At 38.5% G+C, this 13,063-nt stretch overlaps 1 protein-coding gene across 1 annotated transcript in view; it reads left to right on the forward strand.

Annotated features, from left to right (window-relative positions):
* ADAMTSL3 (ADAMTS like 3) overlaps window positions 1–13,063 on the forward strand; it is a gene marked incomplete at its 5' end in the record, with an annotated part of 185,956 nt that overhangs the window by 90,166 nt on the left and 82,727 nt on the right. The window contains one exon of the mRNA XM_082322576.1: window positions 4,168–4,404. Coding sequence (XP_082178702.1) covers window positions 4,168–4,404 — 237 coding nt within the window. The remainder of the gene's footprint in view (window positions 1–4,167; window positions 4,405–13,063) is intronic.

Raw genomic sequence — 13,063 nt, forward strand, 5'->3', positions numbered from 1 at the left:
TATAGAAACTTTAGAGAAATAAACTATATAAACGATTCATTATATGCTGTTCAATGAGGTTTTCAGTCTTTCTTAACCCCTCGTTTTTTATATTTCCATTTTTGTATATACTGTTACATTCTAATGCTATGATGTACACTATATGGAAGTGTTTAAGATAATCCTTTAGGGTCCTATTCATAGAACAAGTTATTTAGGCCATTTCCCCATAAATTTCACATTCTTATGTGCCAAAAAGTCACTTATACATTTGCCAGAGTGACTCTTCTACAGTAAGAAAAAACACTTTTGTAACAGATTTGCCTGTGTTTAAGTCCATTATAAACTTTTATTATATGCAGATAATGCTTGCACTTGTTCAACACATTCATCAGATTATTGTCCCAGCATCCCCGTCTTAACCAGCTCATTTATCCCATTCAGAAAATCTTGGCTGAACTGCGTCTACTTTAGTCCTATAATATTTCACCTTGAGTTGCATAGTTTCTCTCTAATCTGTTCATTTATTTATTTTATTTTTATAATGCTTGATACACTGTATGGCTCTGGTGGCTAGGGTTTCTAGCTCAGGTATATCGATTTTACTAAGAAGTGGCCTGAAAATTGCATAGGAAAAACATAGAACCTGAAGCTAATTTCAAAAAGAAAACAAAACAATGACTTCATCGGTTTTGGCTGGGTTTCAACAAAATGAGATTCAAAGAATAAAACTAGACAAAGGGCTAGACTTTCTTTGGTGTCATCATTTTTACTGGGAATTTTCTTGCCTTCTCTTTTGTGCTTTTTTCAGCGGAGTAATTGTTGGCAGGAGTTACAGGGTGTGATGCAACCTTCATATTTTGTACATGAACATTGCCTACAAAGATACAGATTCCCCAGGTTAGCTTTGTTTTCAAAGGCTAAGAGTGCTCGCTGCCAGAACTAAAATGATACATTTCATAAGAAGCCAGCCCTTGAATGCAGTAGTTTTTAATCATCTGTCACAAAAAGAATGGGAATATATGTATGTATTTTTAACCTGCATGGTAGCCATCATGTCTGAAGCATCTTTTTCAGATCTGTTGGTCTAATAATATGTTCATAAGTCATGTCATAAATACACTTTGCTCCGCGAGAAGAGCTGGATGTGATTGTTTTGCCAACATTTCATGTATTAGATCTCATAGATATGTCTTCAGCTCCTTTACATAGTGTATGAACCTATGAACGGCCTGGCTATGGTTCAGTGGATTGAGTGTAAGACAAAAACTATTTCAGATTGCTGAAATTAGCAAATCTGAGAAATCCTGAAATTAGTAGCAAAAATATTTAACAAATAAGAAAAAATGTGGAATATTGAGAAGGAAGAGGGAATGACAGAATGAATTCATGTCTGAAATAGGTTAAAACCAAAAAGAGGTGCAAACAGGATGAGGATTGGGGCCCATGTATCATTGTCTGACAGCGTGGCCTTGCCCACTTCCCGAACATGCTTCACCCTTGCCTACCTCTTCACGTCTTGCCCTGCCCCCCTTTTCCTTTCTGTTTTTTAAACTCCCTCTCACTTTTCTGACCCACTCAAATGGAATTAACCTGAAGTTTACGAGTCCTCTTGTTGTCTTGATTGCATTCCTTTCTGTGCTTAGTTGTCTTTCTGTTTAGATTATAAACTTTCTTTATACAAATATGTATTGTTCCCAGGAAAACAGGATCTGAACTTGGTTGCCATCCAAACGCAAATGATAATAATTTCAGCCCTTTGATATCCCTTTGTGATGCTCTTTTTATGCTCCTGCTTTAGAACACAGCTCACACATAAAGCGGGTGGAACTGGCATATGAATCGAGCTGCCAGGATCGCTTTGTGTTCTTTGAAGATGCCAAAACAGAATAGGGAGATGAGAATTCAGTTGCTCTCAAGCAGCCAGGAAGCAAGTGGAAGGAAGGAGCTGCATTGTGTTGAATCAATGGGAAACATACAGTAACCACGGACTGACATCCTGACATTGTGGCGTTTGTGTCTTGGCATTGCATCAACACCGACTGATAATGAATTGTAACAACAGCCTGTCAAAACTCAGCCTAACGCCACTGCTCTGCCTATTTTACAGATAGCTCTTTAATTCTTTGTGATGAAAATGTAGCTGTGCATGGCTGAATAACGCTACTCTGAAATATTGCTTCTAACTTTACCTGAATCTAACTTCCACTTATTATTTTTATCCTTAGCTACTCCTCTATTTGCAACGGTGGAAGGGAATCATATGGTATCCATATGAACTGTGAAGTCCTCTCTGCTTTTTAGACTTGCTATTGTGGAAAATGAGAGGTGACAGATAAGTCAGAGCCAAATTCTGCTCTCATTTACACCAATGCAAACTTGGTGAATTTCTTGGGGGTGACACTGCAGTAAATAAGGGTGGTTTCTGACGGTATTTGCTTGATGTTTTTAGAAGCTCTCACTTGTGGGATTTTGCAGAGGTAAAACTCTCAAAGAATTACAATAACCGTAATTTCTCCTTGTCTTATTCCATCATTTTATAGTTTAAAAAAATATTGCTCAAACTAGAATTATTGCAGATTAAAAATAATACAAAATGAATTAGCATCATTCTGAGCTATTTTCACTGTAAGGTGTAGCACTAGACAGGGTTGAAAAGCGTTGCTGGGAATGCTCAGTGAATTGCTCGGTGCTCAGTTGCAAAAACCCCACATGTTGATCAGTAGAGAGAATATTGATTGTAGAAGGTATTTTATGCAGACTACATATAAACCAGAGACATTTCTAGGTCACTTTCCTATGGTGAAAAAAAAAATCTAAGGCATTGACAAATTATTAAGCTAATGCAGTGCCAACTCCTTCAGATTCATATGAGCAGGACAACATTGTTGAGGGCATCGAACTGGAATTCGAACCTTTCTCATGTTTTAATGTCCAGTACTGTGTAATGCACTTACTATTTTGTTAGCTTTCTTCAGGGAAGGTTCAGTTCACTGATAAGGTTGAAGCTGCGTTCAGGATGAGTGTTGTTAACTAATACTTAGTAATACGTTCCATGAGTTCAGCTGACACATCACAATCTTTCCGTCTTATATCCAATGAAAACAAAACTTTGTGAAAATCAGCCTCACATCTGGCTTATATGTGCAGTTGGAATTCTTGGAAGAATATCCTTTCAGTCTGGCATATGGACTGTTTGACACTGGACATACTTTCAAATGAAGTCTTTAGTGAAAAATTGTTTGACACACTAACTCCTTTGTCAGTACTTTACCAAAGTTATTTTCGAATAAATCAGTATTCATCTCCATTCCTGTCACCATAGTTTAATATTAACATCATTGTTTGGGTGCAATGCTTTAAGTAGAAAAAATATTTTAGAATATTTTCTTTCAAACAGTTCTCATATTTGGTCTGAAAGCTGTATAAGCTGAGGCTCTCTATGGGGGGAGGTGCAGAACTGTCTCATTAGAACTGGAACTATATGATCAATAGTTACCAATTTGAAGTATATTTTATTTCAACAAAGTAAGCCTTACTGCTTCCATGAGGTGAAGGTGTTTTGTAATTAGACTAAAGGACTAAGTACTGAAAGTTCTGGTGTCTCCTCCTAATGCTCTTGGCCCCTTTCTGAGCAATACTGAACAGTTAATTAGGCAAATTTTTATTTCTTTATGTATAAGTAACAATAATACCTCTTTCATTACTCTGACGTATGAATTGATGAACGAGTGCAGAGCACTCAGAAATCCTTAAGTGGAAAAAGCTATTGAAAAGAGAAATATTAAATGTCAGACATCTCATTATAGTCACTCAAAATATATAGATTCCTTTAAAAGCTAATTCTTATTACAGAACCAGACTTTAAATGTGCTACATAGTGTCATAAAAAGTAGCATTTTTAATTATCTTCTCATATCAGTTATGTTGTTATTACTGGAATATGCATGATATTCTGTTACTTGCACTGCAAGCAATGTATTAAACACCATAAATTGTTTTAATACACACAGTAAAACTTTGCAATATGGCATATTTGTCATAGCAGATCATTTCTTGAACCAAGCCTCCCTGAGTAGATTCTGTGTAATTCATCAGATGCTGCTGCTGCTGATGATGATTATTATTATTATTATAAATGCAAAGTATTCCCTTCTTAAAAAAACATTTCCTTTGCTTTGTTTTTAGGACTGCCCTTCAGATGTTGGTGACTTCAGAGCACAACAGTGTTCAGCCTACAATGACGTCAAATACCAGGGACATTTTTATGAGTGGATCCCTGTGTATAATGATCCTACTGCACCATGTGCCCTGAAATGTCAGGCTCTGGGAAAGAACTTGATTGTGGAGCTTGCCCCAAAAGTGCTAGATGGTACGCGTTGCAATATTGAATCCTTGGATATGTGCATCAGTGGAATATGCCAGGTATGTTCGTGGTGTAAATCTAATTGTGACCTTTGTTGTGAGACACTGCACATTAAGTGAGCACTTTTTGGTTATTTTTCATCTTCATCTATCAGTTTACTTGAGACGTATCTGCAAGTACTGCCAAATGGATTGTAGATAACTTACCTTTCTCTTGCACACAGAAGTTCCTGACTGCCTTAGCCATTGGTATTTTTATATATAAATAAAAGGTCAATAACATTCACTCATTCTTCTATTTATACATGTGAAAATTAATGACACTAGTTATACTAGTTACAGCTTTCTAACCTTTAGCATGTCTGTCAGGGTGTGATGAAATTACATAGCCTTCCATGTCATTTTACTCCTTCTCTGAGTCTTATATATCATGAACTCTGTTAAGGAGAAAATTTGACGTTTTATGGGATCCAGCCCAGAATGGCAGGTGTGAGTGTGTATATCTTGTATGGGTGAATGAGTATATGTTGTGATCGAATGAATTGATTGTTAGTATCTTTTTACTGGGAATCTACATTTCTAGATGTATTTATTATTATTATTTATTATTTATTAGAGTTATGATATCCACTTAACGCAGTTGGTGTAAAAATGTTATAATATCTGAGCTTTGCCAGCTTTGCCCATGTCTCATTAGCAAAGAAATACTGCAATCTTAAGTTTTATGAACAGAACAATTTTATATAGAATGGATATGTTATTGCAATTAGTTTTCTTTCTCTGCAAGTGGTTGTTGCTCTGTTAAATGCCTAAAATGTGTGCGACTCAAAAATGCAGGATATGGCCCAGTGAGCAAAATAGCTCCATTATAGGGGAAAATTTGACACATTTGGCAGAAGATTGGTGCGCGGATTACAGCAACATTAATATATGATCTGGACCTTGCTGTGGGTTTTATGTGACTTCTATGTATACTGCAGTTCCAATACCAGTCGTGCCAACACACAATGCATCTGCTGCCTCTGAAATCGAAGAAGAATTCCTTACAGTTTTTCTCTTCAAGAGACCGCATTTGTCAGTAGTATTTCACAGTGGTGTCCAACAGTCTTCATTACCCTGCACATTTAAAATAGGATATACCTCTATAAACTCTGGAAGCACTCGCCAAATAATACATTTCTTTTGTAATATTCTTAGTGATGTCTCCTCTTCTAATACAAGCTTTCACCCTGGAGGATGTCAAAGCCTTTTGTAGGTGGTACGTCTACAGCAGCCTTTGCTGTTTGTGCCCGTTGCAGCACTGAAGTGTCATGCTGAATGTAATGGAGCTCTGGGTTTCTCAGAGGCTTGTGAGACTCTTGCTCAGAGTGCTGAGGGGTTTCCCGTGTTTCCCACAGTCACCTCAAACAGCTACCGTCTTTAATATATAGCATAAAATTTACTTTTTCTAGAGTAGATACAATTTTGTGAAGAACAGTTGAAAGATATATTTAAAAGGGATGCCTTCGATGTTTCTTGTTAGTGTTTTGCAATATTCAGGTGTTTATCTGACATCAAATGCTTGGAAATTTAAATAATCCATTTTTAAAATAAACCAGGTAGTGGCAGAAGAAATTAAGAATTCCAGAAGCAGGCACTGGAGCTCTTTCACACTGTTAATGAGAACTGATTGCTTTTCTGCATCTCTTCCATTTTTTCTTTGTTTCATTATTTCTTCTAATTCCACAAAAATACTTTTCAGTGTGAGAGAACATCTTCAGGGGGAAAAAAAAGCCCAACGACCATGTTTAGGACGTGTTCTGTGCTGTGACTTATGCAATTTAATTAATTTATAACTTAACCTTGTAAGCTGTTTATTTCCTTTAAGTCACTGGCTATTGCTACGGTATTTTTGCACAAATGGAAAATTTCTCATTTTTAAAGTCTATATTTGATAATTTAGTGTTGGATAATTTTATTGAGGTAAAAATGAGTCTCTGGTTATTTGAATAACCTTTTTCTCTTTGCTGGCTGTTTTGGGGGCAGAGTGGAAAGGCTGGTTACTTGTGAAAGGGACTGCAGGAGGTGGGGGACTTCCTCAGAAACCAACACCGAGCTTTGTTGCTACTCCTGTTCAAGCAGGAAAAGAAAACAAATTCACATCCAATCTTTTGTGGAAAAACATGGCTATTTAGTCAACTACTGTTAAGAGAGAGACAGCAGAATTGTGATTCTCTACAATTGTTGCTGTAAGATCAGTCTGTTAGGTTCTGACATAGACTTGGCACAGCCTACAAATAACTTGGCAAGTGTTTTTACAGTTAACTCATCTAAATAAACATGTCATACTGCTGATGTGGATATCTTCGCTTTTATGCCTGTGAGCACCAAAGAGTTAGTATAAGGAGACTGGCTTGCCTGAGTCCCTTTCCAACTGGTGCTGGTTTTTCTCATTTATTGTCTCAAAGTTGGCAGATTTTATAAGATCTCAGCTTCCCCTCCTCCCCCCTCAACATGATTTCACTTTCATCTGTTTTCTTATTCTTGGTAAGGTAGGGCTGCATCACTAATTCTGCCTCTCGGAGTCCTGTTCAGACGCTCTCCTTGGCAGCATATGAATGTACAAGGATGGTGAGTTCCTGTTGTCCAGCTTCAGTTCTGATTCTTTGCACTTCCCTTAACAAGCAGAATCAAACTAAATCATGCTCTGTCAAAGAAAATCGTGAGACAGCAAAACTGCTCTCTGGATTGGAGGTTTGAGGCTTCAGGGGAAGTAAAATCTAAAGGCAATGGAGCAGGAAAAAGTTTATTGGGAAAGTTAATAAGATATTTTGGGGTTGCTTGAGGCTTAACTCAGCCAAACCATTTGATCATGTTTTAGTCTGCTACTGCTGTGCTTCTGTTACCAAAGCAAATATCTGGGGCTGTTGTGTTAAATGGGGACAGGTCAAAACTTCACTGCTGGGAGGATTTTCACACTTAACTTCTGATATTTTTTCTAGTCTCTGCACAACTCCCAACACATTTTTTCATATAATATCTTCCTGCTGTGCCCATCTGGATGTGGGTGGAGACATTTAAAAACATCTGCATGTCAGGCACATGTGTGGGCAACGTTTACCCAGTTACTCCGCCTGCTTTGGGGCCCTGCCTCTCCTTGTTTTTTGTTTTTAATTCATGCAGACCTGCTTTTTTCTACCAGAATGCAGAACGGGGTGTTCCTTGTGTCAGTACCTGAAATGGTTACAGTGATAATTTTCCTAATATGGGGTAACGTGTTTGGACAATAAATACACGCATCACACAAAAAATCTGGAGTCCTAAGGAGCAGCCTGAGCAGTTCTGTCCTGGGCTGTCACAATTAGGTCAAAGATGATGTAAATCCTGCAGTGAACTTTCCATTTAGTGTCAGCAAGTTGTTTGTGTTCCAAAAAAGGCAGACACTACACTATGCTTTGTAGCATATGGCATAAATTTAGCTGACATCAGAACACATCCCATATGTCAAGTGGAGTGCCATCAACCACTGCCATGCTCGTTCTTTCCTGTCACGTGTCATGATGCGGCAAGTAGGTCTCTCTCTCACTTGCCACCAAAGCACTCTTATGCTTGATGTAAATATCAGTTTGAGTTTTCACTGAAAACAGTTTCTGTAAGCTTTTGGAAGACTATTGCACTTTTTTTTATGAGCTTCGCTTGTCCTTAGAACTTAAAATCGTAGCAGATTATTAATTTCTTCTGAACCTTCACTCCTTTTATTCTAAGAGTTGCTTTCTCAAAGTGCTCATTTAAGGCGTTTTGTGTATGTTCCTTTTGCGTTCCTGTAGATACAGCTTTTTGCCTGTAAGTGTTTTAAAGGACTGCGCAAGATGCACAGGAGGTTTGGTGTTCAGGTACTTAGAGAGGAACATTTCCTTTCCATCCAGTGTTACTGCAGACATAAAGCTGTGTTTCTCACACATGCTAGTCAGAGTAGTTGATTCTTGAATAGCAGTTAAAAAAAGCACCTTTTTTTTTTCCCCAAATGAACATTTACAATCTTTTTTTAATATTTAAAAATAAGAAAAAAATGTCCACATTGCCTTTTCCTCCTTTTTAGTCTCCAAACCTCAAGTAACTTGTTCATGGGAAGAATTGATTTTGAGGTAGTACTGTGTTAAGTCAGCCTTTATACTGAACCTGGCACTCTTTCTTGGGTGCAATTAATTAGCAAACACAGTGAGTAAAGTACGTTTTGAAGCATGGAGGAATCCCTGTGTAGAGACCTGTACTCTGCCTACATATTACTGCAGGCACCAGAGTTGGCAGGCTGGACCTTGTCCAGGGAGACTATGGGAGTTACTCACGTAGATCCAACAAAACTTTCTGGCTCTGAGAGCTATATATCAAAATCTTCATATGACTACGCATACATGTGTCATATGTCATAAAACTGAGAAGACTGGGGAGCTCCAGCTGCAATTCAGCTGGGAAATGTTGGTGGCTCTCCAGAAGTCCCACTGGAGGACAGGGCTGTGCTGAGCAGGAGTTACCACATCCCACGTAACCTGCCAGCATCACCCTCCATAGCTCAGTGGGTTGGTTTCCTCACCTGACGGAGGCTCTCGGCCCTGCCCAAGCCAGCAGATCACGTAGCCACCCTCCAAGGGCTGCACTTGCACTACTTTTAATATAACAGTCCACCTCGGTATAGTGGTTCCCATGCAATGACGTTGTTGCCAACTCAGAGGTGTGTTTTTACTGCAGGTAATAATAGGATACTCTCAGACACTGAAAAGGTCTTTTGGAATCACTTGCTTTTATTTTGCAGCTGCCCACTGCTCCTACAAACTGATGTCTCTTTTCAGATCTTGTCTTATTCTCCCTCTTACTGTTTCTTATGGAGAAATACTCCCTGTAGAGATTTCTTACTGTCTAAGTTTATCCTTTATTGTCAGATAAGTAGTGGCTTTTTTCTGATCTCTGGTTTCTTATCTATATTTCTTTTTTCCTAAGTGATTCTCTCTGCCAAGTTTTGTTTTGTTTCAGTGAGCTTTGTACAACTGCAATTTTACTTCCCAGCCTAGCAAGGTCCTAAAACATGTGAGCAGTGATAGTAGAAAAACTCACGATTTGGATGTCATCTTGAACTAGAGCCTTAGTAACCTTCAAATCCTCCTGTGCTAACTTCGCCTTCATATAGCAAGGCAGACTTGGCTGGACCCAGCCAGAAAAGCAGCAAAGTAATCCGATTCCATACATTGATTTCTTTTTCGAAAGCGTTCTCACAAACAAGAAGTCCAATGGGAGTTTGTGTCCTGTCCTCTGAGCGTGTGTACGTGTGTTTTTTAAAAAGGAGACCTTGTGGGAAAGGGTACTTGCTCCCCTACTGGGTGGTCCTATAATCTCTTAGCTGCTCTAGCGTGTGACAGATCCTGTAGTAAGAGTTAAATGTTTTGGAAACACTTTGTTTTATTTGATGGAAGTGGATTTACAGAATTGCGGGACACTCTTTAGCCTCTTGCCTTCAGATATAAAATGTTTGCAGAAATATGTGGAAAGTCTTTTTAGGAGCCCTTTAGTATGCAATGAATTTTATGCACTGTATTTTTTATCTTCTAGTTTTTTTAATTGCTTTACGTTCTTTTCCTCTGTATGGATGGCTGGGGAATTTGAACATCATGGTGTGTCTCCTTGTGCCCATCATTGTGACTTATTTTATGCCTCTGTTCTGAGGTTTGTGTTTTGACACACTTTGCCTTTACTCCTTGCTTTCTCATCTACGAACAGCTGAAAATCCTTACACAGAGGAAATTTTCTTACTCCCAGCGCCACTAATACCCGTTCAGGTTGGCAACTGGGATTGCTGTTTCACTTGCTGTGCAGTGATGGGCTGGGACGTTCGCTGTCAGAGTACATACTCAAGGTCCCTGAAGGGGCTGTATTCTGTTTATTAACATATGCTGAAGCCCGTGTCAGCTTGTCTGGGCTGCTACTGACCTGCACTGGCTTGATTGCAGAGCTGTGAGAACCTGTGCCACAATCAGGGCTTTGTTAGGCTGAGCTTAGACATAACTGAAGAGTTATGAGACAGGACCATGCAAGGACAAAATCATGTCTCAGAACAAGTTAAATCTTCAATGAGGATAAACCAGAGTTTGAAAGTCGTGCTTGAAAGCTAATATTCCACACTACTTTTAAAAGTAATTAATAATAAAAAAAACCAAACCAAGGGAAGTGACTTTCTTGATTGGAGGGATATTCTGGTATCTCTCCCTCTGTTTGTCAGAGTCAGTTACTTGTAGATGATGAGCCTGGGAAAGAGACAGTGGGAGTTTTTTCTTTATATTCTCTCCAGGGACATATTTTATCTGTGCAGAAATAAAGTGCAAGCTGAAGTTATCACAAAACAAAGGATGTGAGCAGAGATTGCAAAGTAAATGGATAGATGGGCTTTGAATGACGGCAGGGTTTTACAGCAGGGCAAAGACACATGGAAAATATTGACTAAGACAGAGCAGGATTTTCACATGACAGGCTTTATACTCATGTTTTTATTACCATAAATTCCCATAGCCATATTTAAAATTAATTATTTGTTGTGTGGATGCAGACAGTCCTAACATCTGCCTGTACTGTAATTCTGTGCTAAGACAAGTAGAGCAGGAGAAAATGCAGCACTGACATTGATGCAATAAAATCTCTGTACTGTGATAGCACATGCAACTGTGCAATAACATACAGCCTTAATTTCTCTGAGTTTTGGATTTTGTGGTGTGTCTGTGTTTGTAGAAATAGAAATCCTTTTTCCCTGACCAAGACCCTGAGGATTTTAATTTTCCCTGTTGAGAGTGATTCTAATAAACTGCAATAGAGATTTATCTTTTTGAGCATGTAAGGATTTTTCACTATTTTCTTCTTTTACTAGTAAATGTTGACATAAAACGTGTCCTTTCTTAGTCAAGTCACAAGATGTGGAGAAGATATTTCTGCCAGAAATAATTCTGAGGTTATCTTGTATTTTGTGCAATGCTGATAACCTCTAAAGTACGTAGATGGTTTTGTTCCATTTTTGTCTTAGTTCTGATCTCTTGTAAAGCTGAAATAAATAGTTTGGTTATAACAACCCAAGTACTACAATCCTGGTGGCAGGGCAGTCACGTCACTTCATTGGATCTGTTTGGTGTAATAGTTTACTTTCATTCTATTTTTTTTACATCTTGAAAAATTTCATAGGCAGTGAAAACCCAATTGCACCTAGTCCACAAAGTCTTTGCTGCCATTCAGTAGATAAGTGGTCCGGCCAATACAGGACTTGCTTACTGAGATATTGCTATAACAGATCTATTGCTATCCAGTTTTAAAACAAAAACTACAGGCGACATGTACTGGGGTAATTACAGACTGTTCAGCCCTTGAGGAAAAAGATCTCCTGTATAATAACTCTGTCACGTTCTTGTGAAGAAGTATAATTATCATCTCCATTTGTGCATTCTGCAGTGCAGTTCCTTGCTCAGCAGAAATGTAGTATATCTTTTACATTCTAAGCACACTGGGCACTTCCCCTTAAATTATTTGCTGGGTTTTCTGCTTTGGCTGAATTTCACTAATTGACATCTGTATGTTCGTGTTAAAATCCCACTAGCAATCTATTTCCTGAGTACACATGGTTGTGCATCCTTTGAAATAGCCAGGCCAACGAAAGCATACAAAGGCAAATGTACTCAGTGTAGCTTTCATCTGGATTTCCCCAAGCATTGTGGGGCTTGCCCAGAAACTCTAGAAGGATGGTGATTATGTCATAGAGATTTTGTTGAATTGATTTTCTGTTTTTATTTTGTTAAACCAAATCACATTAATAAAGGGCATCACTTCCTGACACTGAGCTGCCAGTCCCTTGAGTGAACATAGAACACTGAAAAACATAACTTAACTAATCATTTTAATGGAATCGCTGATAAATGAGAGTCTATATCAGTCAAAAATTTATTAGTCAAAGCAGAAAATGATATAGTATTTAACATATACATTGCTGAATATTTAAATGGTCTGTCTGCTAAAGAGCTTAGTCTAAGACACAGTAGGTAGAGAAAGAATGGCACTAGTGCAACTTCAGTCTTAATGTTTCATAGAATTTATGTATCTGTCACAAATAAAAACAGCAGTGATTTATTTTTTTGTGGCTACTTCTATTAGGAGAACTCAGTATGTTTGTTTTTTCTGGCTATACCTGGATCTCTGGCTCCAGAGGACCATAGAAAGGGGGGATCCCCTTTCTAAAGAGAAATATTGTATATAATTATACATATTGCTGTATATAATTTCATGCTTTTGATAGTAATAATGATACTTAACACTTAAATGGTGCTTGTTATGCACAGATCTCTGGTTTTACTCATGTTTCAGATAAGTATTCTTTTGTAGAGCATAGGTATATCTTCAGGTTCTTTATTGCTCTACGGAGTGATCTGGACAGGCTGGATTGATGGGCCGAGGCCAACTGTATGAGATTCAACAAGGCTAAGTCCTGGGCCCTGCACTTGGGTCACAACAACCCCATGCAACACTACAGGCTGGGGGAGGAGTGGCTGGAGAGCTGCCCCGCAGAAAAGGCCCTGGGGGTGTTGATCGACAGACAGCTGAATATGAGCCAGCAGCATGCCCGGGTAGCCAAGAAGGCCAATGGCGTCCTGGCTTGTAACAGGAATAGTGTGGCCAGTGGGACTAGGGAAGTGGTCATCCCCGTGTACTCAGCACTGGT

Source organism: Platalea leucorodia (genome assembly GCF_965183815.1).
Source record: "Platalea leucorodia genome assembly, chromosome: 9".
Lineage (NCBI taxonomy): Eukaryota > Metazoa > Chordata > Aves > Pelecaniformes > Threskiornithidae > Platalea > Platalea leucorodia.